Source organism: Phodopus roborovskii, unplaced genomic scaffold (genome assembly GCF_943737965.1).
Source record: "Phodopus roborovskii unplaced genomic scaffold, PHOROB, whole genome shotgun sequence".
Classification (NCBI taxonomy): domain Eukaryota; kingdom Metazoa; phylum Chordata; class Mammalia; order Rodentia; family Cricetidae; genus Phodopus; species Phodopus roborovskii.
Window position 1 is genome coordinate 2,608,864 of NW_026125397.1, and position 23,783 is coordinate 2,632,646.

The following is a 23,783-nucleotide window of genomic DNA, read 5'->3' on the forward strand; positions in this document are numbered from 1 at the left end:
TATCTGCTTCTTTTCCTTAATGTAAGAGGCATACAAGGAAACTATTAAAACACGGAATGAGAGCAACCAGAATTCTGGTTCCACTTCTATTGATCTGAAAGAACAACCAGTCCAAGCCTGTCTCTTTTCTGCTATACTTGGATAATATGTCTAATCCACAGGATTGTTGGCATTAAAAGAGTCAGCACATGTCGAAATCTCAGTGTAGTATCTGTATGAATGATGGGAGATGACGTTCTGTAAATGATTCTCATACTGGTTAATGAATAAAGCACTGTTGGCCAATAGGAAAGGAAGAGAGGAGGGACTAGGAGACAAGGGGGAAATAGGAAGTAGTAAGGAAGAGCCAAGATGGAGAGTCGGGAGAAAGCAGTATGCCGGCTGGCTCCCCGGTAAGAGAAATACATAGATCAGCAGAAATGGGTTAATAATTAAGGCAGAGCTAGCCGATAAGAAACAAGTACCTGGCCAACAGAATTATATCAAATACAGAGTCTCTGTGTGTTAACTGGGGCTGGCACGTGGTGGGACAAGACCGGGCGGCGGGTGGAAAAACCGTACTTCGTACATATGAAGAATTCACTAACTTCACAGCATCTGTATTGTATATCCTACTTGGTGTTCTAGTTTCATTGCAGTTGCTGTGATAAAAGACCCTGGCAAAAAGCAGCTGGGGAGGGGGCATTATTTTAGCTTAAAAGTCAAAGCTAAGATCCATCACTGTGGGGAAGGAAGTCAAGGCAGGAACTTCTATTGGCTACTTACACCACTTCCACAATCAAGAGATGTCAGAAGCAAATGTGTGTAAGTTCACTTGCTTGCTTGTATCAGCCCAACTATTACACTCTTGCACAGGGCAGAACCTCCTGCCTAGGGAATAAGTTGCCCATAATAGGTTTTGTCTTTCACATCACTTAATTTAAGACAATCCCACACAGCTATGTCCACAGGTCAACCCAATGTAGACAATTCCTGACTGAGACTCTTTTCCCCAGTTTATGTGAGTCAAGTTGACAAAGCTGGAAAATACTTAGGACTTAAAGTGGGCTAGAACGTGTGATTTGGTGTGTGTGTGTGTGTGTGTGTGTGTGTGTTGTAGTGCTTGAAAGCAGGAGTAGAGGGGTGCTACTAGTTTACGGCTTTTTATTATTTACTAGAAAACCCAGAAACTCCTAGTCCAATAGATTTCAACATGATTAATAGCGACAATGGTGTTATAATGTAGACAAGTAAAAGGAAATACCTATGTGATTATGTTACTCCACAGATCTATGGAGGATACACTGGAGTTTGTTTAGCCTGGGAAGGACAAGGACTGCACTGCCTGCAATTAACAGATATGGTGGGAAGTTGGAATGTAAAGATACTAAGGTCCAGCACCATGAAAATACAGGAAGATGCTAAAGAGGTGCCCTAAGGTAAAAAGAAGATATGAAATTCTTCTCAGTTCATGGGAAATATCACTGAGTCCTAGGGCTACACCCAGCCTTCCTGAAGATGCAATGAGAAATCCCTTGCTGAGGAAAGGTCATTTCTTACAAGTGAACCTTGAATTAGCCACCCACAAGAACTCCTAGCAAAGGACCGCCAGAGAGGGCAGGATCTGGCAGTCTCCCAAGATATAGCAATGTTCAAGTTAAGGAAGTGCCAGGTGTATGTCCGCTTGAGCTAGCCCCCCCCCCTTTTTATGTGAGTAATAAAATATTTACTATAACATAAATATGAAGGGAACTTCCCAGTCTACATTATTTTTTTTGCAATAAAGATACAAAGAGAATGCACCTAACATTGTTCCATAAATAATAAAAATAAAATAACAAAATTTAAGCTTAAACCTTAACACACAGATGAAGAAACGGTGAAGGGGGAAGCTCCAAATACATCCAGAAAATAAATATTTATGGGTCAGAAATCAGGAAGCCATATTAAAATATCTTTTTTTCGGTTTAGAAGGGCATACAAAACCCTTTAGGATGGGAAGGGACAACAACCCAGAAAACCAAATGAAAACCAGAGCTAGCCCCTTTTAAGCTATGGATGAGTCATATTTAAACAGAGAATTTTACAAGTCCTAACACTGTTATAGACGTGATGTATTACTAGCTTAGAGTCCTTACAGTTTTCGGGAATTGCATATGAATTAGTAAGAGCCCAGTTTAGAAGGAAAGACGAGAAATGCAATGACTTTCTGAACAGGCAGCTATCAGAGAACTAACCACTGAAAAGGAACACTAAAATGGAAACTTAGTGGCTACTGATTACACTGCAACTTCCACTCTTAGTGCTATCGAAACAAAGGGACCTAAGGTCCGCATACACGGTAAAGGAACTTCACAAAAACACTAGAACCCATGAAAATTGAGTCTAGCCAATGAGGCAGATTCTTCGAGTACACCAAGGAGCTGGAAACTAGGACCAAAGACGGCTGAAACTGTTTCTGCCAGGGTAAAGACCAGAAGAGAATTACTAAGAAAACAGCAAATAAACCGTGGAAAAAGTCCTGTCCTTTCTCCTTTAGCGCCCCCTACTTGTGGAAACTAGAGGCGCACCCGACACAACTGGCAGGCTTTAACCCTCAGAAGCCAACCTGGAGTTGTCTCTTTGAAACAGATCAAAACAAGAATTTAAGACACTCCAAAACTGCTGCATTTCCAACTACCAAAAAGAGGTTGGTTGGTTTGTTTTGTTTCAGTTATAGACTCCTTTCTGCCTAAGGGTAGTTGATGCAATTTTAGAGTCATTTCTCTTTATTTGTGCATTTGCAACAGGAATCTAAGGAAGAGACAGAACATGCCTGAAGCACATGGTTAATTTGTTTTCGCGTTGTGCTTAATATTTACAGCTACCTAGAAAGGACGGTTGGTGAGATCTGCTTGCAGATTTTTCTCACATTGTTCCCTTACTTTCTCTCTTAGTTAGGGGACCACCTCTCACAGATTTGGGAGACTTCAAGCCATTCGTTGGGTTTTGAGGTTGCATCTGTTCCTCTGTAAAAATGCAAAGACTCCTGATTTCAAATGGCGGGGCGGAAGGAAATACTGAACAAGGTAAGGCAGCATGCCCAACAGTACGTTGAGAAATATCTATTTCACTCTTCCAGCATCTTCTGGGATGACATCTGACATTTATCAAAGTGAGGGGTAAGACTTTGCTGGGCCGGGATGAGCCTTTACTTGCGCCAGTCTCCATCAATCATTGAAGTCTGTGGATTCGGAACTGAAACCCAGATAGCTAGCTGTCCTTGCTCTCCGGGACACCTTGAGGGGAAGCCGTGTGTGAGCGGCAGGCTCTTGGCTCCATCGTACTCGATCCCGGGATCCCTGGAGAGGTTGCACCACTTTCCATGAGATGTGACCAGAGCTAATTGTCCATGAGCGCTCCCGGGACCCCGGCGCCCGGCCGCCCGGCGCTGCTGCCCGCGCTGATTCTGCTGCTGGCCTCTTCCGGACTGGCAGGTAGGAGGGTCGTGCTGCCGGGGCGGGGACGACGGCTACGTGGTGGAAGCTTGAAGGGACCCTAGCCTGGAGATTAGCTCTGCCACCCGTGCTCCAGGATCCGAGCTGAGGCTGGGGGGGTAGAAGGGTAGCACTAGCATTCCTGAGTGGTCCATGAAGCCTGTGACCGTGATGTCAATGGAGGGGCGGCTCGCACTAACGCTGAGCTAGGTCCAAGACTCCCAGACTAAGCTGCCCCTGGAGGGTCAGGTCAGACCTCGGAAAAGCCAAAGATGGGTTGCAAAGGGGAAAGCCATATTCTGCTCTTCTGGGCACATTCTTCCCTCCGCAGCCGTGACATGTACGGATAAGTGCTCTGATTTTTTAAAAGTAACAAAACCTAGTTGTGGCATAAAGCACTAGAGGGATTTTCTTTGTTGTTTTAAAATTTAAAGTGTACCGCTGTGATTCAGAAAGACTGTGATTCGCTGAAGAAAGTTTCTTTTTCTGTTTTATATGTCTCCATATAAAAATATATTTTTAAAAAAATCAAGATATCTCAAACGCCTCCCCTTAAGTTTTTAGTTAAAGACATCAGCCATACTTCTCAAAGTATCGACTGGAGTTTATATAAAATTGACTCAGGCACCTGTGGCTTTCGGTTTAGCCTGAAACTGAACAGGGACAGGAAGGATGTCCATGAGACTCAGAGAAAACACGAAGCTCAGCGTGCTTTCAGAGGCAAGAACCATGCACACTGGCCTCAGAGCGACTGCTGAGGCGGATGTTCTATACAAAAAGCTTCTTTGCTAACTTCTAAATTTATGAAAATATATGATTGTATTTTAATAATCCCAGATAAGCCAGAGACTTATCCAAACATCACTGATATAAATGTGGTTTTGGTTTAAGGCAAAATTGAAGTTTATTACAAAAGGTTTTAGCAGAGATTTAAGTACAGGCATCAAGGAAAATGAAAGACATATGTATATATACACACATGTGTATATATAAACATTTTGAATATGCCTATAGATGGGTTACATAAATATATGTATATGTATGTGGGTGATGGGTAAGATCTCCACATTTGGTGCACACAATAGAGTCAGCATACTGAATTTGCTTGGTTTTAATCAGAGAAATAAAAGTTACTCACTAACTGGACAAAAATAATGACATTCAAAAACAATAGTATTTCTAACTTCAAAGCAAAATTTGCAAGCAAACACACACACATAGAAACGTGCCTTTTGATTCATGGGATCAAACTGAGTCCTATAAAGAATCCTCTACCTTCATTGCTGTGTATCATTTCTGTATCTCCATGAGGATGAGGAGCATCTTATATAAAACAAAGTTTATATTACACGACCAACATTATATAAACATATCCTAAATCTATAAGAGACTGAAAAACAACGATTTTCAAAGACAACATGTCTCTGTTTAAGATCCCTCAAAGGCTTCCATTGTTCTGTGTGACCTGCTCCCTGTCTCTCTCCAGCCTCACTTTAATTACTACCCCTCTGGTCTTTTTTCCAGTTCCCAAAGCAAGCCAAATGCCCAGGGTCCATTCTTGCAGTTCCCTCAGCTAGAATTCCCCTCCCCCATCTGCACTGGTTAGCCCCACACAGTCTGCCTCACACAGGGAGGCCATCCCATAATTTCCAATGTGGAAACAGACTCCACAGGACTTCCTGGCCATCCTACCCAAGTGCTACTTCTTTGAATCACCCCCCCCCAGGCAACATTGGCCCAGGGTTATTAATTCCCTGTATTATTTCCCTGTCCCCTGCTTGAGCATCTCTCACCACGGGAAACTCGCTACTAGCACCCAGATAGGCAAAATTCCCTGTCAAAGTCCTTCTATAAGCTAGCACAATACTTGCTCCTTGCTGTTTTCATCCATTATTTGTATTTATTCTGAGCTGATAAAGTCTCACAGGATAAGGCATATGTGTACTGACTGAGGCTGTAGTCATCATGTTCAGCCTCTTCTTTACTCTCAACTCACAGCCTCTTATGTGCCATGTCCCCTCTCTGTATTATTTTTCATGATGTCTTCCAGCGCATTTGTGACTTTTGGGCTGACTCGCTACAGAGCTTGATGGAATGGCTACCTTATGAAATGTGGGGCCTAGACAGATTGTCCTCACATTGCCATCATTTCTAAGGCCTACCAGGGCCTCTTCTCATCTCTTTTGTCTTCTATGAGACAAACTCTGACCACACTCGAAATTTCATACCAGCACAATTTCACTTGTCTGGCAGAGGTGGCTTCCTGCTTGTCTCTTGAAGTATAGACAAAGTATGGTTTAATGTTTGATCTAGAATCCCTGATGTCTTTGATGGCGGGATGTTAGTACAACTAAGATACTCGTCAAGAAAGAAAAACTTGATTGATTTTAAACATCATCTATTCAGAATTCTTCCTGCTCTCTGAGGGCGGTAATCACATTCCATCTTGAGCCACCAAGGTGGCGACTTTCGTCACCCTGCCCACCACCTAATGTGATGCCAATGCTGCTTGCACCACAGAGCATGGGAATAAATACTCTATCTTGTCCACACTTGTCCCAGTCACACTTCATTTCCTCGTGGGTACATTCCAGCTTCCTCTTGATGGGAGTCAGAGTCTCATTCCATGCAGCTAAAGAATAAAAATGCTCTGTTGACAATGGATATGTTCAGCCCGTTTGTGTGTATCTTCCCACCATTTAAGTTTCCCCTTTCCCTACTCCGTAATTCTTCCTACATCAGGCTCTGCCTTCTTACTTTCAGGTGACCTAGTAGTTCTTGCAGAATTCTCTTAAATAAACCAGATGTTCTTCCTGGGGAAATAGAAAAGCACATTAATATTTTTAAGGCTGTCATAACACTGTCACAAGCTGGGTGACTTAAAACCACATAACTTTATGGCTCACAGTGGTGGAAACTGGAAGTTCAGGTGCTAGCTACTGGCAGAGTTACTATTCCTAAGCACAGGGGTGGGGTGGTCTGTTGCATGGCTCTTCCTCTGCTTTCGGCTGCTAACAGTATCTGGTGTTCCTAGATTTGAAGACACACTGCCACCTCTCAGTGTTCCTTCACATGGCCTTCTTGAAGACTGTGTGTGTCTTCCTCTTTGTTCAAGTTTTCCCTATTTATATCAGTATTTCAACCTGCCCAAGTGACTATAAAGGCCATGTTTCCAAATAAGGGCAGGCTGTGCAATACTGGTGTGTGTGTGTGTGTGTGTGTGTGTGTGTGTGTGTGTGTGTGTGTGTTAGAATTTCAGTTATTTCTCTTGGGTAATACAATTCAAGTCACAGCACCTACCATCCACTCCAAGGTGACAGAATCCGTAGGTTTGGCTTCTCCAGTGAGGAAAACAAGGTACTTTTCAGCAGCATACACAGTGTCAGTGTCGCTTACTCCTTAGCACCATTAGTGGTCTGTGCCACCACTGAAAGGAAGCTGTGTTCAAGTGTCAGACTCGGAAGGTGGCACTGAGCAGTGGATACGGGGGCTTCTCTTGTGCTTTGTGTATCACAAGCTCAGAAGGACAGCCACCTCGGGCTCTCAGCAAAGACTGGTGGTATCCAACTTCCCGCATGAGGGAAGCTCTCTCCTCACACCTCTGACCCCCATCTCTGCAGTTAACTGCTCCAAATATGTGTGAGGCAGCCCAGCTCTCTCCCTATTTTATATTAAAATGTATGTGTTTCAGGGTGTCTGCTAATTTACTTCCTAAGTGCTCAATGTGTTTTTTTAAATAGTTGATAGACTTTAAATGTCAAATAGAATTGCATGTGCAAAGAAATGAGGAATTTGAGCTGGTCAGATTATACAAAATGAGATTAGTGCAATGTCTTAAGCATCCATTTGAGTTCCCCCCAAACTGAAATACATCTTCACTCAATGTGATTTTTAAATAATCTCATTTTCCCACCCATTCACTCAGTCAGTGACATTCATTCATACATGTAGGAACTGAAATACTTTCCTATATATTACATCAGACATTTACAATTCAATTTGCATCTAATCTTTTTTAATTTAAGGATTTGCAAAAGGATTCACCCACAATAGGTGAATCTTATCTCTAGACTCCTAACTGAACAAGAAAAAGACCTTCTCTTTATGTAGTCTCCACAGAAAGACAGACAAATTAAGGCGCAAACTCCAGAACTGAAGGGAGGATTCTCGTAGGCAGGCATACAGAACAAGACATCTGATCTAGTCCCAGGGCAAGGTTGGCCTCCTGCAGGAAAAGCCCTAATATAACATGGGGATGTGGCAGCTTGAATCTGAAGTGTTCTGCTTATGCCTTGAATGCTCTCCCCTGCTTGTAGGCCTGTCTAGAGGCCTTACAGCTTTTTGATGCGGTGAGGCTAGCAGAAGTAGATCAGTAGGGGTGGGCCTCATTACTAACCCTGGTTCTGGCCTGCAGTTCCCACATCCTGGTCCATACCAGGTAGGCAGCTGTTTTCTCAAGTTTCTGCCTCTACAGTAGAGCTTCACCCCCTCCCCTGAACTCCAACTGTCCTCATTACCCTAAACAGAAAGCTCTCTGAAATCTTGATCTAAAATGCCTTTCTCTCCTAAGTTCTTCTGTCAGGCGTTTGTGTCACCATGGTGCAAATGTAACTAAAAGAACTAACATCACATTCTCCCTACCTCAGAAGGGAAGATGCAACAAAGGCAAAATGCATCTCAATGGAAAAAGAAACATTAAAAGCTTTTGGGAAAATGCATATGAATTCAGCAAATAACCGAAAGTTTCCTATATATTACATTAGATATTTATAATGCATTATTATACACCTACTCTTTCTTAATTTAAATGTTTGCAAAAGGGATGGGGTGGGGCTAAATTCCACACTAAGTGAATCTTATCTCTAAATTACCAGGTACTAACATTCCTTTTCTCATACATTTCTTACTTACAAGACACATCTGAACAGCAACAACAAAAACAACGTAGAGAGGGCGCTCTTTCTGAAACTGGTGGTTACAGAGTGGGCAGGAGTCAGGAGCTCTGTGGGCAGACACTGACCTCAAGGCCATTGGCAGACTCCACAAGTCACTGTGTCTGCAGCCCTAAGAATCAAACCACAAACAGTTACGAAAGGCACACACGCGTTAAGATGTGGGTTTTAATAAAGGTGCCATTTCCCACTTCCTGCTTCAACACAGTTCTTGAAAGGCCCTGCTAATTTTAATGACGGCTTGTGCAGTGGGTGGCTTATTGATCCAGTCTCCACCCTGTTTCTGGAAAAGTTCTGATGCTGCCAGTACAGCATCGAATTGGCTGATACTAATATCTGAAAACTCAGGTCAGCCCTGGCCCCAAAATACGGTATCTGGAGATGGGATCTTTGTGGCTATAACTTGAAGATCTCATAACCCGTTATCTTGAAATTAGGCTGGATCGGTGTACCTACAGGAAGACAAGAGAACTCTGAGAGGCTCCATGGAAGCTGAGATATGCAAAACTTGAAGTTACAGCCACCATAGTCCAGAAAACGGGAAGAGATTGGGGGGGGGGGAGCAGGCATTCAAAGAGTCTTTAAAGACTGCATGGCCAGAAGACACTTTGATTTGAGATATCTACCCCCCAGAATTGTGATAGACAATCTATATCTCAGAGCCACCCCTGTGTGGTACATTACCATGGCAATGCTAGGAGACTGCCCCTGGCCGTGGATCTTGTCTGTGAAGCATCATTTTGCTGATTGCTTCTATCATGATATTCTCTTTTAGGTATTATGACAAAATAATGTAAGTACCTTAATTATCCAGCTTTCTTCAAGGCATACAAAGCAAATGGACCCCCCCCACAGTTCATTTTATTGCATATAGCTTTCCCAAGGCATAATTCAACTCCAAAAAGGTCTGGCCCTCATCCCTCTCACTTTCAAAAACACCAAAGCACCAGCTTACCACTATAGAGGAGAGCTAGTCTAGAGACAAGCCATTCTCCTTTCTAATAGTACTTGGAATGGTGGTATAAGGTTAAGTCCAGTGGTGCTTAGCCTTGCTAATGCTGCAACCCTTTAATACAGTTCTTTTTGTTGTGGTGACCCAGCCATAGCATTATTTTTGTTCCTATTTCATAACCATAAATTTACTACTGTTATGAATCTAAATGTAAATGTCTGATAGGCAGATGGTATTAAGTGAACCCTGTGAAAGGGCCATTGGCCCCCACAGGTGGAGAACTCCTGGATTAGATCGTCTGAGATCTATCTGTTGGCCTCTTATCCCTCAAAATCTAAGCCAGTGGTGAACAGTGGTAGATTCTACTGATGACTTTCATTCTGGAGAATTAAAACGAAATGGAACATGGCTTGAACTGTGCTGCATTTCAGCTGCCAAGGTCTTCTGTGCACCCACTGAGATGATTGTGTGATTCTTTGAGTCCGTTTATATGGCTCACAATATTTATTTACTTGCACGTGCTGAACAATCAATTACGGAGACCCAGTGTGTATTGTGTGTATGTGTGTTTGTATGTATGCATTCATGCAAGCATTTGTGCATGCATGAGTGTGTGTTTTAAACCATAAATGTGGATGGAAGAGAAACTGCTTTCTTCCCCCCCCCCCCACGCTCTCTACTGCTCCTTTGTCCATCTTTTCCATTTTAATTACCTCATTTTTTTACTTCCACTTATCAACATATTATTATGTTAAAGCTACCTTATTCTGGATTGGTTTGTTTTCACATTTTTATCTTGTTGACTTTCCGAAATACTTAACAATGGTAACATAAGTGAAGAATTATCCTGTCTCTAGGAGGGAGGGTAAAAAGAAGGACAAGTTGTAAAAAACAGTTGAAAGTAAAATTGGAGATGTGAGCTGATATTAAGAGGAGTCTAGTGATTGAAGTTGGTGTTTGCAATCCTAGTTCATTCCAATTCTTTAGTGATCCCAGATGCTTTGACCGTATTCTTTGTATGACATTTTTTCTAAGGCATATAACCAAAAATTAAACAGGCCTACATTTCCATCTTCTGCTCTACAAGTGCTATGGAAAGCTAACATCCTAAAGCATGGAAGAATCAGGTGATTGTTCTAAAAGTCTCCTTCTCTGAAGGAGAAAGGAGGGGAAACAGAAGAGGAAGGTGACCCCAGAGATGATGTGACAATGGGCATGAGTCTGTAACAGAGAGCTGGCATATTCAAATGAATCACAACATCTTCTAACTAGGAACCTGGGGAAGATATGCACCAAACCACACAATCAACGTTTCTTAAGTCCATTTTCTTCAGAGCCACAGGCAGGGTCTCCCATACCTGAGTCAGGAAATCCCATTCAGTTGCTGACCTGTGTCTCAGCGCAGCCAACTGCAGTTCCCAAAGCATTCACCACACTTTGAAGAACCTTGGATAATCCAGCCGTGAAATGCTACACTGAGCAAAACCAAAGCATGATTACGAAAAAGCAATGCTGGATTATTTTTCTCTCATTTGGAAGCTGTCTATGAAGATACTGTTGCTACAAGGAAGCATGTCCCAAATGCCCCAAGCTATTCAGTACCATGGGGATAGTCATGAACCTCTTAAACCATTTAGAAATACACCATCTGATGGTTAGACTCTAATGTAGTCATTAAAATAAAAAGTTTCTGTTTGAAATCCTACTTGCTTTAAGCACAAACAGCGAAATGCACAAAAACATGTTTAAGCACATCGATTTACATAGCGGGGTGTGATTAAAAAGGAATAATACTGAGGATTTTGTTTTGTTTTGTTTTGTTTTCTCTTCTGGATGACTTACCCTCCACTCTCCCATGTGAGCACATACACTTGGCAGAAGAAGGATGTGTTGCGCTATGTTTTCTGGAGAAAACATGAGCAGTCATCCCAGATTTGGAACCACTGACTAACTGTAGACATGATTCCTCCCTTGTTCAACTTGGTAAACCAGTGTGTGTGTGTGTGTGTGTGTGTGTGTGTGTGTGTGTGTGTGTGTGTGTGTTGGGTTTACTTACAGGAGAATAGGTGACTGGGAGACAATAGCATCACTCAACAGTCCCCTCCCAACATAGGTGACAACCTGAAGGAAGCTGTGTCCGCGGTACTTCCGGCCACCTCCCATCTCTTCTTTGTTGTTTTGTTTTGATCATTATTTATTTTTTCCGCTTTTACGTTGTGACCCAAGTTTCCCCTCCCTCTTCCCCTCCAAGTGCCTCCCCCAACTTCACCCCAACCCACTCCTACCCACTCCCCATCTTATCAGCCAGTCACGAATGTCAAGTTGCAATGAGACCAGACACCTCCTCTTCTATTAAGGCTGAACAAGGCAATTTGGGAGGAGGAATGGGTCCCAAAAGCAGGTAATGGAGTCAGAGACAGCCCCTGTTCCCGCTTTCAGGAGTCTTACAAGGAGACCAAGTTACACAACTGTAACACACATACAGAAGGCCTAGGTTGGTCCCATGCAGGGTTTTGGGTTCAGGGTCTGTGAGCCCTTGTGAGCCCAGGTTAGTTGGTTCTCTTTGTTTTTGTGTGGTGCTCCTACAATCCTTCCTCCCCCTCTTCCATCGGATTCCCTGAGCTCTACCTAATGCCTGGCTGTGGGTTTCTGTGTCTGTTTCTAATAGTTTGTGGTTGCAGCCTCTCTGAAGACAGTTGTGCTGGGCAGCAACCTATGAGGATAGCAGAATATCATTAGGAATCAACTCATTGACTTTTTTTCTGGCCATTTGTGCTTGGTTCTGTCCTGTGTCTCTGGGCTATCTGGTCTCTGGGACCTGGCCCTTGTGGGGTGAACTTCCTTTTGTGGAATGGGTATCCAACTGGGCCAGTTGTTGGTTGGCCACTCCCATAACTTCTGGACTATCTTTACCTCAGTATATCTTGTAGGCAGGGCAAATTGTAGGTCAAAGTGTTTGTGACTGGGTTGACATCCCAATCCCTCCACTGGAAGTCTTGTCCGCTTACAGGAGATGGTCAGTTCGGACTCCATATTCCCAGTTGCTATGAGTCTTAGCTAGGATCACGCTCATAGTTTCCTGTAGTTTCCATTGCACTAGGTCCCTAGCTCATGTCAGAAATAGCTCCCGAATCCAATTGTCTCTCCCAGTACTCTCTTCCCCTGACCTGATTCCTCCTGTTTCCATCCCCTCCTTACCTCTTCCAGAACCCTCCCAATATAGGTGACAACCTGGAGGAAGCTGCATCAGCTGTGCTTCAGGCCACCTCCTGCCTCTTACATGCTCATCTTTTCTCACAGCTCCAAGACCAGGAGAAGCTGGAGGCAGCAGGATTTGGTGCAACTCCAGGAGAACATCCCATTACTCCATGCTTTCTTCAGAGGAATGTTTATACCCTGTTGTCATCATCATCACACACGTAGCTATCACTGCATCGTTCTTAGCTTTTTGTTATTATTTAGGGTCCAAGCATTCTGTAGGTCGCCACAGCAATCTCTGCTCCATGATGGCTGATGATCATGTTACAGCCAAAGAAAATAGCCATTCTCTGATCATATATAGTGATGGGTGATACCCCAGATTCAGAATCTTTGCTTTGTGAGAGAGGATCCTAATGTGCATTTCCGTTCCTAACCACACCTCAGTGCCTGTCATAGTTGCTAGTTTTAGGCCTTCATAGCTGCCCATCTTCACTTCACTAAAGGAATTATGTGCTTGTGTTTTTTCAAAGAAGTGGTTTCCTGCATTAACTTTCTTCTGTCCTTAGATGCTACTTTCTATAACATGCAAAACATGGTGGCCTCATAGTCCTTCCTTCTACAATACTGTTCTTTGCAGTGGGTGAGGGTCCTAGCAGAGAGAGCCCTGCCAAGGACACTTGGGCTTATGCACCTGCCAAATAACTGAATTACTGTGAGCAACTCATCCAGCCCCCTAGGCCTCCATCTAGCCAGCTATAATATGAGAATAGAGGATAATAGCAAGCTAAGAATCATTTTATTCAGCTTCATGCCATGCTCTATCAAGAGCTTTACATTAAGACTATTGTTTAATCATTGCAACAAGTCTATGAGGAAGGTTGATTGTTTCATTGTTGCAAGTGAAGAAATGGAGACAAAAAGTTAGGTAACTTACTTAGATATGCACTTAATAAGTGGCAAAAGAGGCATAGACATCTCTGTATGTCTAGAACCTCTCTGACCTGCTCTTGTAAACTATTACCAGAGGCCAATGAGACACAGCAAGGGGTAGTGCCCTATATAATGGACAATTCATAGAAACTGAGACATGCACAAGTAAGACAGATTATTCAAATGTGATCCAGTTGCCTTCCTAGGTTTTATTGGTCTGTCTGTTGTTGTTATTGTTTGTTTTTTTTTTTTTTTGCTGTTGTTTTTTATTTTTGGTTTTCCAAGACAGTGTTTCTCTGCATAGCACTGACTGTGTAGGAAATCTCTCTGTAGATCAGACTGCTCTCTAACTCACAGAGATCCACCTGCCTCTGCCTCCTGAGTGCTGGGATTAAAGGCATGCACCACCATCTCCTGGCTCCAGAGTTTTAGAAACTGGAAAGATTTAATCTCTATGGACTCTCCCAACATCATCTGGGCCAGGCTCCTTTCATCACATTTCTAGCATCATATATTTTTTGATGGTCGCAAGAGCCATGTCTTCTCAGATGGCGTTTCCCATCCCAGAGTCTCTTCTGGGAACATTGCTCTCCTGAGCCCAGGTTTCTCCCTAAATCCCTACCCAACTATGTTCTGTGACTCACATACATCCTTTACCAATCTGATCACCATTGTGTAAGAATGTGCCTGTTTAATTAAATAATCAGCTATTTGGTGCTCTCCTTATTTTCAGTGGTCAGAGGCTCTATTCGTGCAGAAACCCATCTGATGAGTCACCATTAGATATTCACAGAGTAGTCCCATGCTATAGTTCCACACTTTGGCTGGCTTGAAGTGACAGAATTTATTCCTTCATGATTTGGAAGCTATGAGTCAAAATCAGTGTGTTAGCTACCTTGAGTTCCTGATGGAAGCCTCCAGAATAAGCTGTGTCCACCCTTCCCCTAACTTATGTAATCCCAGGGAGTTTTGGATGTGCATGTAGATGCATCATCCTAGCTTTGGTCACCATTGTCACGTGATTCCCTCTCTACGTTTGTGTCTTTTCACACGGCTGTATTTTTTATAAAGACACAAGTCATGTTGAATTCAGAGCCCATGCTGCTCCAGTGTGACCTCAATCTAATGGAGTCTCTGCACCAAGCCTATTTCCAAATGAGATGACATCCAGAGATATTGAGGATTAGGGCTTCAACATACATAGGGAGGGGAAGGACACAATTCAACTTGTAGCACAAAAAAAGTTAACTGAATAAATAAAATGATGAACAAGTTCATATTCATACAGGTGGAATTGACTATATTGTGTTCAATATGAAAGTCAATGAGCTAAAGTTGAAGGCTAAGGTGAATTTTTAGAAATACATAGTTTTACTATGGTTCCAAATTAATAGTGATTCTATAGCCATCAACTTAAAAGAAACTAGAATAAACTCAGGCACAGCAGTCTAGAAATCTTTACCTTTGTCATCACCGCATTGTTGGGAATGTGTTTCTGAAGTACAGCTCCTACTTGCATTCTTTAGGGTCAGATACTGAAGGAAATGGAAGACAGTATTCTGACATGAAAAGGGAAAGTTATAGGATGTGGTGTTTTTTAAAATGTGTTGATGAAATCATTGTAACACTTAAATTATTTTATATATCAACATCATATAATATACCTGCTTTCCCATAAGCTCTGACTTCTCTTTGTATAACTGCTTTACAGTAGTGCTAAGTGAGTGATGTTAAGAGGGTATTGTGTGTTCTCAAGTCCATTTCTCTTTACATTAGCTACATGAGCTTGTGCAATTAACTTCTGTGTGCGTCAGTTGCGTTATCTGTATAATCAGGATGATAACATTACCTACCACAGGGTTTCTGTGGAGACTGAGTTGGTTGTGTGAAACACACAGACTTACACTATCACAGAAAGGATTCTAAATCTTAGCAACTACTTCTATTATGCCCTTGCCTAACATCGACTAAATACTATATGAAGATTTTGTATGTCTTCTACAGTCTTCTGCATGTTGAGTTTTATGTTCATACTATATCCACTATTAAAACAGTCTCATAGCTTACTATTTTCAGTTGTCCTAAAGATTCGTTGTCTATTGAAATGAGAACTGGACCAACAAGGCAAGAAGTTGTGAGAATACTCATAACTCTTCACTGTAGTTATAACCATTTATTCTCATTGACCAAAGACAAATCATTAAAATTCCATAGTTAACTAAAGGTATGACTGATAGAGATAGACAAATTACTACCAAGCAGCAGCAAATGATAAGCATCCATTTCTGGAAATAAACAGTCTATGAGCAGAGAAACAAAATGTGATATGCTTGAATGGAGATCATTAACATGGTCTAATGTGCTCTGATAAAAACAGTTTGGAAACCAGCAAGCTATGTCACAATAAGGAATATATTCTGTACCCCGGGGAGATGGAGAGATAAGATGTGACCTACTTCGCTCATAATGAGGCCACCCCTTGGATAATACTTTGATTTATTGACAAAGAGATGATCCAAAACGGATATATTTTCTGCCCAAGCAATGAAACAAATAATGTCAGTTCCAGTGATGGATCTGCAGGACGGAGACAGCAGTGTTCTTTTGCGAAATAGTAAATGTGACAGTGACATCTATTTTAAATGTGTTTCTGCGGAAGCTGTGTAAACTCTGAAACCTATCATCACCAGCATTTGATAGCCTCATGATAATTAACCAAGCATTTGTGGCTAAAGTCCATTTAAACAATGACAAAACATTAATCCAAATCCCTGTTGAAAGGCTTGGGATATGGCTCCGTAGATAAAGTGCTTGCTGCAAAACATGAGTACCCAAGTTCAGATCCCCAATAAGTGTGAAAAGGTGAAAACCCAAGCATGGTATCAGACATTTGTAACTGCAGTATAAAGAAGGTACAGGCAGAAACAGGTGGATCCCAGTGACTGGTCAGCCAGTCTAGCCCAAAAAATGAATTCCAAGTTCAGAGTAGGGCCTTTTCTCAAAATGAATGAATGAATAAAAGATACAGACTGGTAAACACCTATGTCAACTTCTAGCTGACACATGTTCATTTTGGGGCAAGGTTATCCATGAACACACAGTGTGTATACCACATGCACGAGGGGGAGAGAGAGAGAGGGATGTCTACCAACCAGTGAACATAATGGTTGACAGTGTATTCCAGAGCCGAATTCATTTCGGAAGAGTACAATTGCTTTGTTCCCTTGTAACAACCACCAAATTCAATTTAAATGAACAATCCATTCTTTTTAATCCAGAGTATTTCTTAAATCTTTTGGGGGCATATTTTAGGCATCTTTAATTTGTGGATACTTTACTAATTTTTAAAGGCAAGTAAAGACTAGTTGTTACAAATACAATACTGATGCATATAAACTTTGAGGCAATATGCCTGAATGATAAGATCTTAAATTACTTGGGATCTGTATCTTCAGAACATGTTGTTACACATGAGAATATCCCATTTCTTATCAAGTATGTCTATAAAGCCATGTTTTGGCAATTTCTTTCATCGGTGATATTAGAATGCAGTCTTTTTTAGTTTTATTTCTCATAAGATGTCTCCCACTCCACACAAGCCAGGCCATTTAAAAATGTGGGACCACCGTATTTTAGACCTAAGAGGATCTGAAATGCTTCCTTTTGTTAATGCAGCTCCTCCGTCTTGAAGGGTTGGTACCTATTTCAGTCATCGGCACTGCCTCTCTGCTTTCCTTGCTCCCTCTTCAAAAAGCTGATTGAAACGTAGGACCTCCTAATGCATGGCACAAAATTAAATCACCACTAACTGCTCACTGTGCAGTGTCTATATTCTACCAGCATCCGTTCTCACAAAGTATTTCCAAAGAGAAGTGTGAAACGCAAAGGTGTGAAGGCAAGCTGGCCCTTCAGAGTCTCCCACCATACACATCACCGCACTAGCCCTGTGTGCAGAGGTCGGTCAAAGCGGAGGGCACTTCCTTTCGAGTGTTTAAATTTCTCCTTAAAAATAATACTGAGGTGCTTAAAAAAAAAAAAAGCACTCAAGGTACAAAGTGTCGGGCATGATAAACACTGTGCATGTGCACACAGAGCCACACACACTCGGCCACCCAGCTGCTAAAGAGCTTATCTTGCTTAGAATCAGACTCATGTTGCAAAGTTTCATTCCAAAACAAATAAATTTATTTCTATTTCTTATTTGCCTTTGTGGTATTATAATTCATCATATAACGCTAATCGGAGCCAATGATTGCCCAAAGGATTAAGCTAATTCCTTTCCTTGACATTAGTTAAAGCTAATTTAAACACCGTTATCAAGGGACCCCATGTCAGTGACTGAGCTAAATTTTATTTCCTGAGCTTCATTTGCAAATATCGAGTCTTATGTTCTCCAGATTCATAGACTAAAATATGTATGTTTACAAAAGGATAAGTTCCTCACAAAATCTGGTGAACTATTTATTACTCGGTATGTTATGATCTCTCCAGTGTGAAGTTAAGGCTTTGATGCCTACATGTTAACACTAAACTTTTTCCTTTATTTTAATTCATGGCTCATCCGTAATCATGGAGGTAGCTCAAGGATATGGGACATGCTCAGCATATTCTAGGCCCAGGGTTCCATCCACACTCAAAAAGGGATCAGCCTATTCCCTTTTTTAATTACATTTTCTTTATTTAGGGGGCAAGGGCACATGCCAGGGCACAACCTTTAGGAGTTTGTTCTCTCCCTCCACCCTGTGGGTCTCAGGAATTAAACCCAGGTCCTCGGGCTTGGCTGCAAGAGCCTTTCCCAGGGAGCCATCTCACTGGCAGAAGTCAGCCTATTTCAGGGAAATATGTACTTCCTTTTCTTTTGGTAGCACCTCAATCCTTAATTATTTCTTTCTGAGGATTTCTATAAATAGATCCTCTAAGATAGAGTTTGACTTAGAAAACAATTGTGTGAGTATGCTAGTGTTTCAAAATAAAAACTTGGGGCTGGAGAAGTGGCTAAGGTACTTACTGATATTGCAGTGAACCAGAGTTTAGTTCCCAGAACCCACATGGTGTGTGGCTCACATCTGTCTGTAACTGAAACTCCAGGTGATCCAGAGCTTTTTCTGCCCTCCTTGGCTCTGAGTAGCTACACACACACACACACACACACACACACTCACTCGAATGTGCACACAAACACATATTCACTCACATGTGCACACACACACATGCATGCACTCACATGTTCACACATTCACAAGTGAACACACACGATTATGTGTACATTTACATATATACACACATACTTAGTCACATGTGCACACACATAATAAATGAAGAACTTAACCTTGCTCTGGCTGGTTTCCTCTCTTTTGCTTTACTGTACACTTTGGTGAGTCCAATCAAAGCTCCAACCTCTACAATGCCAGCCTTTCAATAATGTCCAAATTTTCTCACCTTTAATACCATAACTGTGTATTTTAAAATGATTCATGCTTAAATAAAACTTGGGATGTATAACCATAAAGGAAATCTTTCCAGGCTTTTTAATTAACTTTTAAGATCTGAATAATACCAGTATGAGACTCCCAACATTGTAAAAGGCTAGTTTCTGTTTAGATCTTTAAAATGGGCCAGCAGTCTGCACACAAGACTCAGTGGGTTGGCAGCTGTCACCCTGCTTTAGAGAAGGCAGGCAGGGGGCAGGGTGGGGCTGATACTGCTTTAACACCTGCAAAGGCTAGAGCAGGGCACACACTGAGGTGTGGCAAGTGGGGAGTGGCTGGCTGTGTGTGGAGATGACCTCCAGATGGGTTGCTCCTTTTCCTGCAGGCGGGTCAATGACAAACTGAACCAAACCAACTGGTGGTGACTTCTGTGGTGTTGCTGCTCATGGTCTTCAGGGTTGCCTAGGACTCAGCTTATGGTTTGGCTCATTTCATCCGAGGTCCTTCATGAAGCTTCCGTCTATGACAGGTGGAGCTGGAATGGGGCACAGCTACTTCATGCAGAAGCCTGAGCTCAACTGGGACCTTGGGACAACCAATCCTCTCCTTCAAGTGACTCCTCAGTGTGGTCTCTCCATCACTCTGGCTGTCACTCAGGAAATTACAAGCACAAAGGGTGGAAGCTGCAAGGCCACCTTACTTCCAGAGCACATTTGCTACATGCTCTTGGATGAACTGAATCACAGCATCCGCTCAGGTTCAGTCTGAGAAGAAATGCAGTCTGAGGCATTGAGGCTATCTTTAAAGTTAGCCACTTACTATAATGATTAAATTATTCTTCTTTCCATTAAAACACCAATTTCTCCCCCACTCTTTTCTAGTTCCTTGTGTCTCTGGTGGTTTGCCTAAACCTACAAATATCACCTTCTCATCTATCAACATGAAGAATGTGCTGCATTGGAATCCACCAGAGGGTCTACGTGGAGTTGAAGTCACATACACTGTGCAGTATTTCATGTAAGTTGCTTCTTTCCCTTGCAAAAAATTTATAAACACAAGACTCAGACTCCTGTTAATTATGCAAAAGTAAACTTTCTATGGCATTAAGTTCTTTGAAAAAGAATAGTTTGGACATTTTCTATTTCTTTGATGTTATAATAAATTATAAAGTGGTTATTTTGTGGAGCCAGATTCATTGAACATTCAGGCAAGAGATTAAGGCGTACTTAACAAAATTGGAAAGAGGGCCAGTGAGATGGTTCAGCGGGTTAAAGAATTTGCCAGCAAGCCTGAGGGACCTGAATTCCATTCTTGTGATCACATGCTGGAAGGAGAGAATTAACTCCAGCAAGCTGTCCTCTTCCACCCACATGTGTACTGTGGTACGTGCATGGGCATGTTTGCACACACTAGTCACGTGCATATGCACACAGAATGGATAGCAAGTAAAATGAGCAAAGAAAAGAAGGGTAAAGAGGTAGTCTCTGGGTAAGCAAACAAGGCAGTTTACCAACTCCAAGACCTCTAAGCTTTTGGAAACGATCTTAGGTCAAATGGGACAGAATTCTATACAATGGTTTGTTTATCTTAAACACAGCAGCAAATGGACACTTTTCACTTTCTCTTTAAGACTCTTCACAGGCAAGAAAGAATGCAAAATAGACACAGTATCCATCTCCAGAGCCTAAAGGAAAAGGATATAAGCCAGACCCCCAACTGTGAAGCAAGCAAACCAAATCCTATAGAACCCAGAGTGAAACAACCACAAATGTCAAAAGCAAACCAGAACTTAAAAATAAGAACTGCTTTTTATTTATTGTACGGTTGAGTTTTCCCTTATTTATGTGTGATTTGCATATGTGCGTGTCTGTATGAGTGCATGCCTAATGTGTGTAGATACCCATAAAAGCCGGAAGAGGTTCTAGATCACCTGGAGCTGGAGTTTTCCAGCCCCTGGTGTGGGTAGAAACCTCTGGAAGAATTGCGAGTGCTCTTAATCACTGAGTAGTCTCTCCAGCCAGTCTCATATCTGTACCTCTTGAGCTCTGTGAGTGAAAGTAACTGATGAGACGGCCCCAAGGAGCCACAGTGTGGTGCCACAGAATGTCACAGGAAGGGGAGCTGAAGTGACAGTGCAGTGACAACTCTAGAGTAAGAGAGGTGCAGGAAGTGTCATGAGATACATCAGCCCCCAGGAAGGCGTCCAGGAGCAAAGTCAGGCAGCGGCTCCAGCAGAGGGGATAACAGATCTGATAAACAAGTATTCCACATAAGTTTAAAATTCTCCACAGAACAAGCTCATCACCTGACTCCCACTCCCACACCTCAGACTTTTAGACGTTATTTTGCTTGGGCTTGGATGACGCTTCTTTTGCTGGTTTCGTTTGGGATCTTTCACACAACTGTTGTTAGTGTGTGACAGATGAGGCTTGCCCTATTAGCCAATAGGTGATCACACTCAAAGAAACTAGGATAGTACCTACCTGCTGTGGAACAATCGTTTTTTGTGCGCTGTGAGTGTGTATTACTCTCACTCGCTAATAAAGAGCTAATGGCCTATAGCTAGGCAGGGCTTGAGGGAAAAGGGTGGAGTCATGGGGATCTGAGGAGTTACCAGAAGACAGAGAAAAGTGAAAATGAACATGCCACATGCCGGGCTGAGATAAGATACCAAGCTACATGGTAGAACACAAATAGAAATATAGGTTAACTAAAGTTTTAAGAGCTAGTTACTAACAAGTCTAAGCTATTGGCCGAGCATTTATAATTCATAATATTAACTCTCTGTGCTATTATTTGGAAGCCTACTGCAGGGACACTGAGAAACTCCTCCTACACCTACCCATGATTATTGAGAAGGAAAGAGGAAACTGAATTCGAATAAAAAGCTCTTCCCAGACCTTTCCCATGGGAATAAGAGAAGAATTTGTAGAGTAATGGTCTGTGCTGTTTAATTAAAAATAGATAAACAGCACAATCTTTTCTGTTTGCTCATTCTTGTTTTTGAGATAGGGCCTCATGTAACCCAGGCTAGCCTCTGACTTTCAATATAGCTGAGGGTAACTTTGAACTCCTAATTTCTCTATCTAGCACCCAAGAGCCAGGATGACAGAAATGTACTGAAAACCCAGTTTGTATATATATTTTTCTAGACTGACTGGTGATAGAACGTATGACTAGTACTTCCTTGTTTGCTTGGCATCTATGAGGAATTGTTTCTGGACCATTCACAGATGCACCAGACCTCTCTATAAGATGACATGGCATTTGCCTATGATCTGCACACAACCTCCTATACCCTCTAAGCCACCCTCTGTATCATTATGATACATACTACCAGCATAAAAGCTATCAAAGTACTGCCATCTAACAGATGTTCAGTAAAGATGCAATTCCTCCTCCGTTTCCAATCCACAGTTGGATGAGTCTACAAAGGCGGAACCCGTGAACACCAAGAATCAACTTTGCATCATCATTTTAATAACTAACTTTTCAGTAGTCTTCAAAACCATCTTCTTCACTTAGGTCATAAGGAACTAATATTTCTCACAGTGACAGAACACTTGAACTCCAGCACTTCTGTTCATTTTACCTCATTTCTTTTTATTAAGATTCAAATCAAGTAAAAATCACTGTTTTATTGGAAATGTGCTTCAGGTATGATTTCTGTCTATGTGGTTGTCTAATCACCTTTCTTCCTGTGAGTAGGATAACATGCCCAGCATCATTTACACTAAATATTTCTGGCTAATGAGCTGTGGGGTAATTTATTTCTCCCTTGGTTATACTTCTTGAATTGTATGATGGTCTGAACATTTAAAAACTTGCACCACATTTGCAAAAGAGAATGACCATTTTTGTCCTTGGAAAAGGAATTCTGACCACTAAAGCCAGGAGGTGGGTAACTTCAGGAAATACTCTTGATGGCCATTGTCTAGAACCCCATTCTCATTTTCAAGGATGGACTCAGAAGCTGGTGTTTAAAGCAAGACTTCAGCTTGGCAGAGAGCAATGGCTCACCAGCATGTCCTCACTCCTCCTTCCATTAGGTGGGGCAAAGAGCTCTCTCTATCCTTCAGGCTTCCAAGGGTTCAGAAAGAACATTAAAAAATAACTAGGACCATCACAGCTGCATGAGAATGATTAAGTTGTACTGTGCAAATTTTTAAAATGAATTCTTAAAAAGACATTTGCCCCATGGGAGTTCTGACATGCCTGGGTGTATACCAGGTAGGCAGGAACATGGGGTGCAGTGCTAGAGTCAGACAGTCCCGGGTTCGTGGCCAAGCGGTGAACCCAGCTGAGGGGCCTTGAGCAGGCTACACACTATCATACTGTTTAGTGAGGTTTGTTTCCAGAGTGAAATGTTGAAAGTTTCAATTATACCCACAAAATAACTTAATATAGAAAATGGTATAGCACCCAAATCACCAGCTTTGCACTGGGGAAAGTGATTCTAGTTCCAGAGAGACCTTTTTCCACTTCTGCAAACTTGACTGGATCCCTTACCTTTACTGAGTTTCAGTTTCCCGCTCTGTGGAAATGGGACAAGCACAACCAAGCCCACTTCCTGGGCTTGCTACACAAGGCGGAATGTGTAAGCTTGTCTCAGCTCATCCCGGGCACTCACTCATAGGCGCTTGTTATGCTTACTAGAAACAAACCAGCAAGCCCCCAACAAGATTTGTCCTATAGGAGATTATCGTTACTGGAATTTCTGTCAAATCTCCCATTCAGATATCAGTAGCAGGCATTTTCTTCTTGGTTAGCATCTGCATGGTAAGAAGATGCTCTGCCCTTGGTGGAGTGATGCAATTTACAAAAGGGAACACAAAGGAGGCAATGACAGAATTTTTCCAACTTC

The 23,783-nt window shown here is 42.1% G+C and overlaps 1 protein-coding gene across 1 annotated transcript in view; it reads left to right on the forward strand.

Moving 5' to 3' along the window:
- The first annotated feature begins 3,409 nt into the window (after positions 1-3,409).
- The window catches only part of Il20ra (interleukin 20 receptor subunit alpha), a 32,414-nt gene continuing 12,040 nt past the window's right edge, over positions 3,410-23,783 (forward strand). Inside the window, exons 1-2 of the mRNA XM_051175356.1 lie at positions 3,410-3,455; positions 19,801-19,936. Coding sequence (XP_051031313.1) covers positions 19,860-19,936 — 77 coding nt within the window. The 5' untranslated portion in view covers positions 3,410-3,455; positions 19,801-19,859. The remainder of the gene's footprint in view (positions 3,456-19,800; positions 19,937-23,783) is intronic.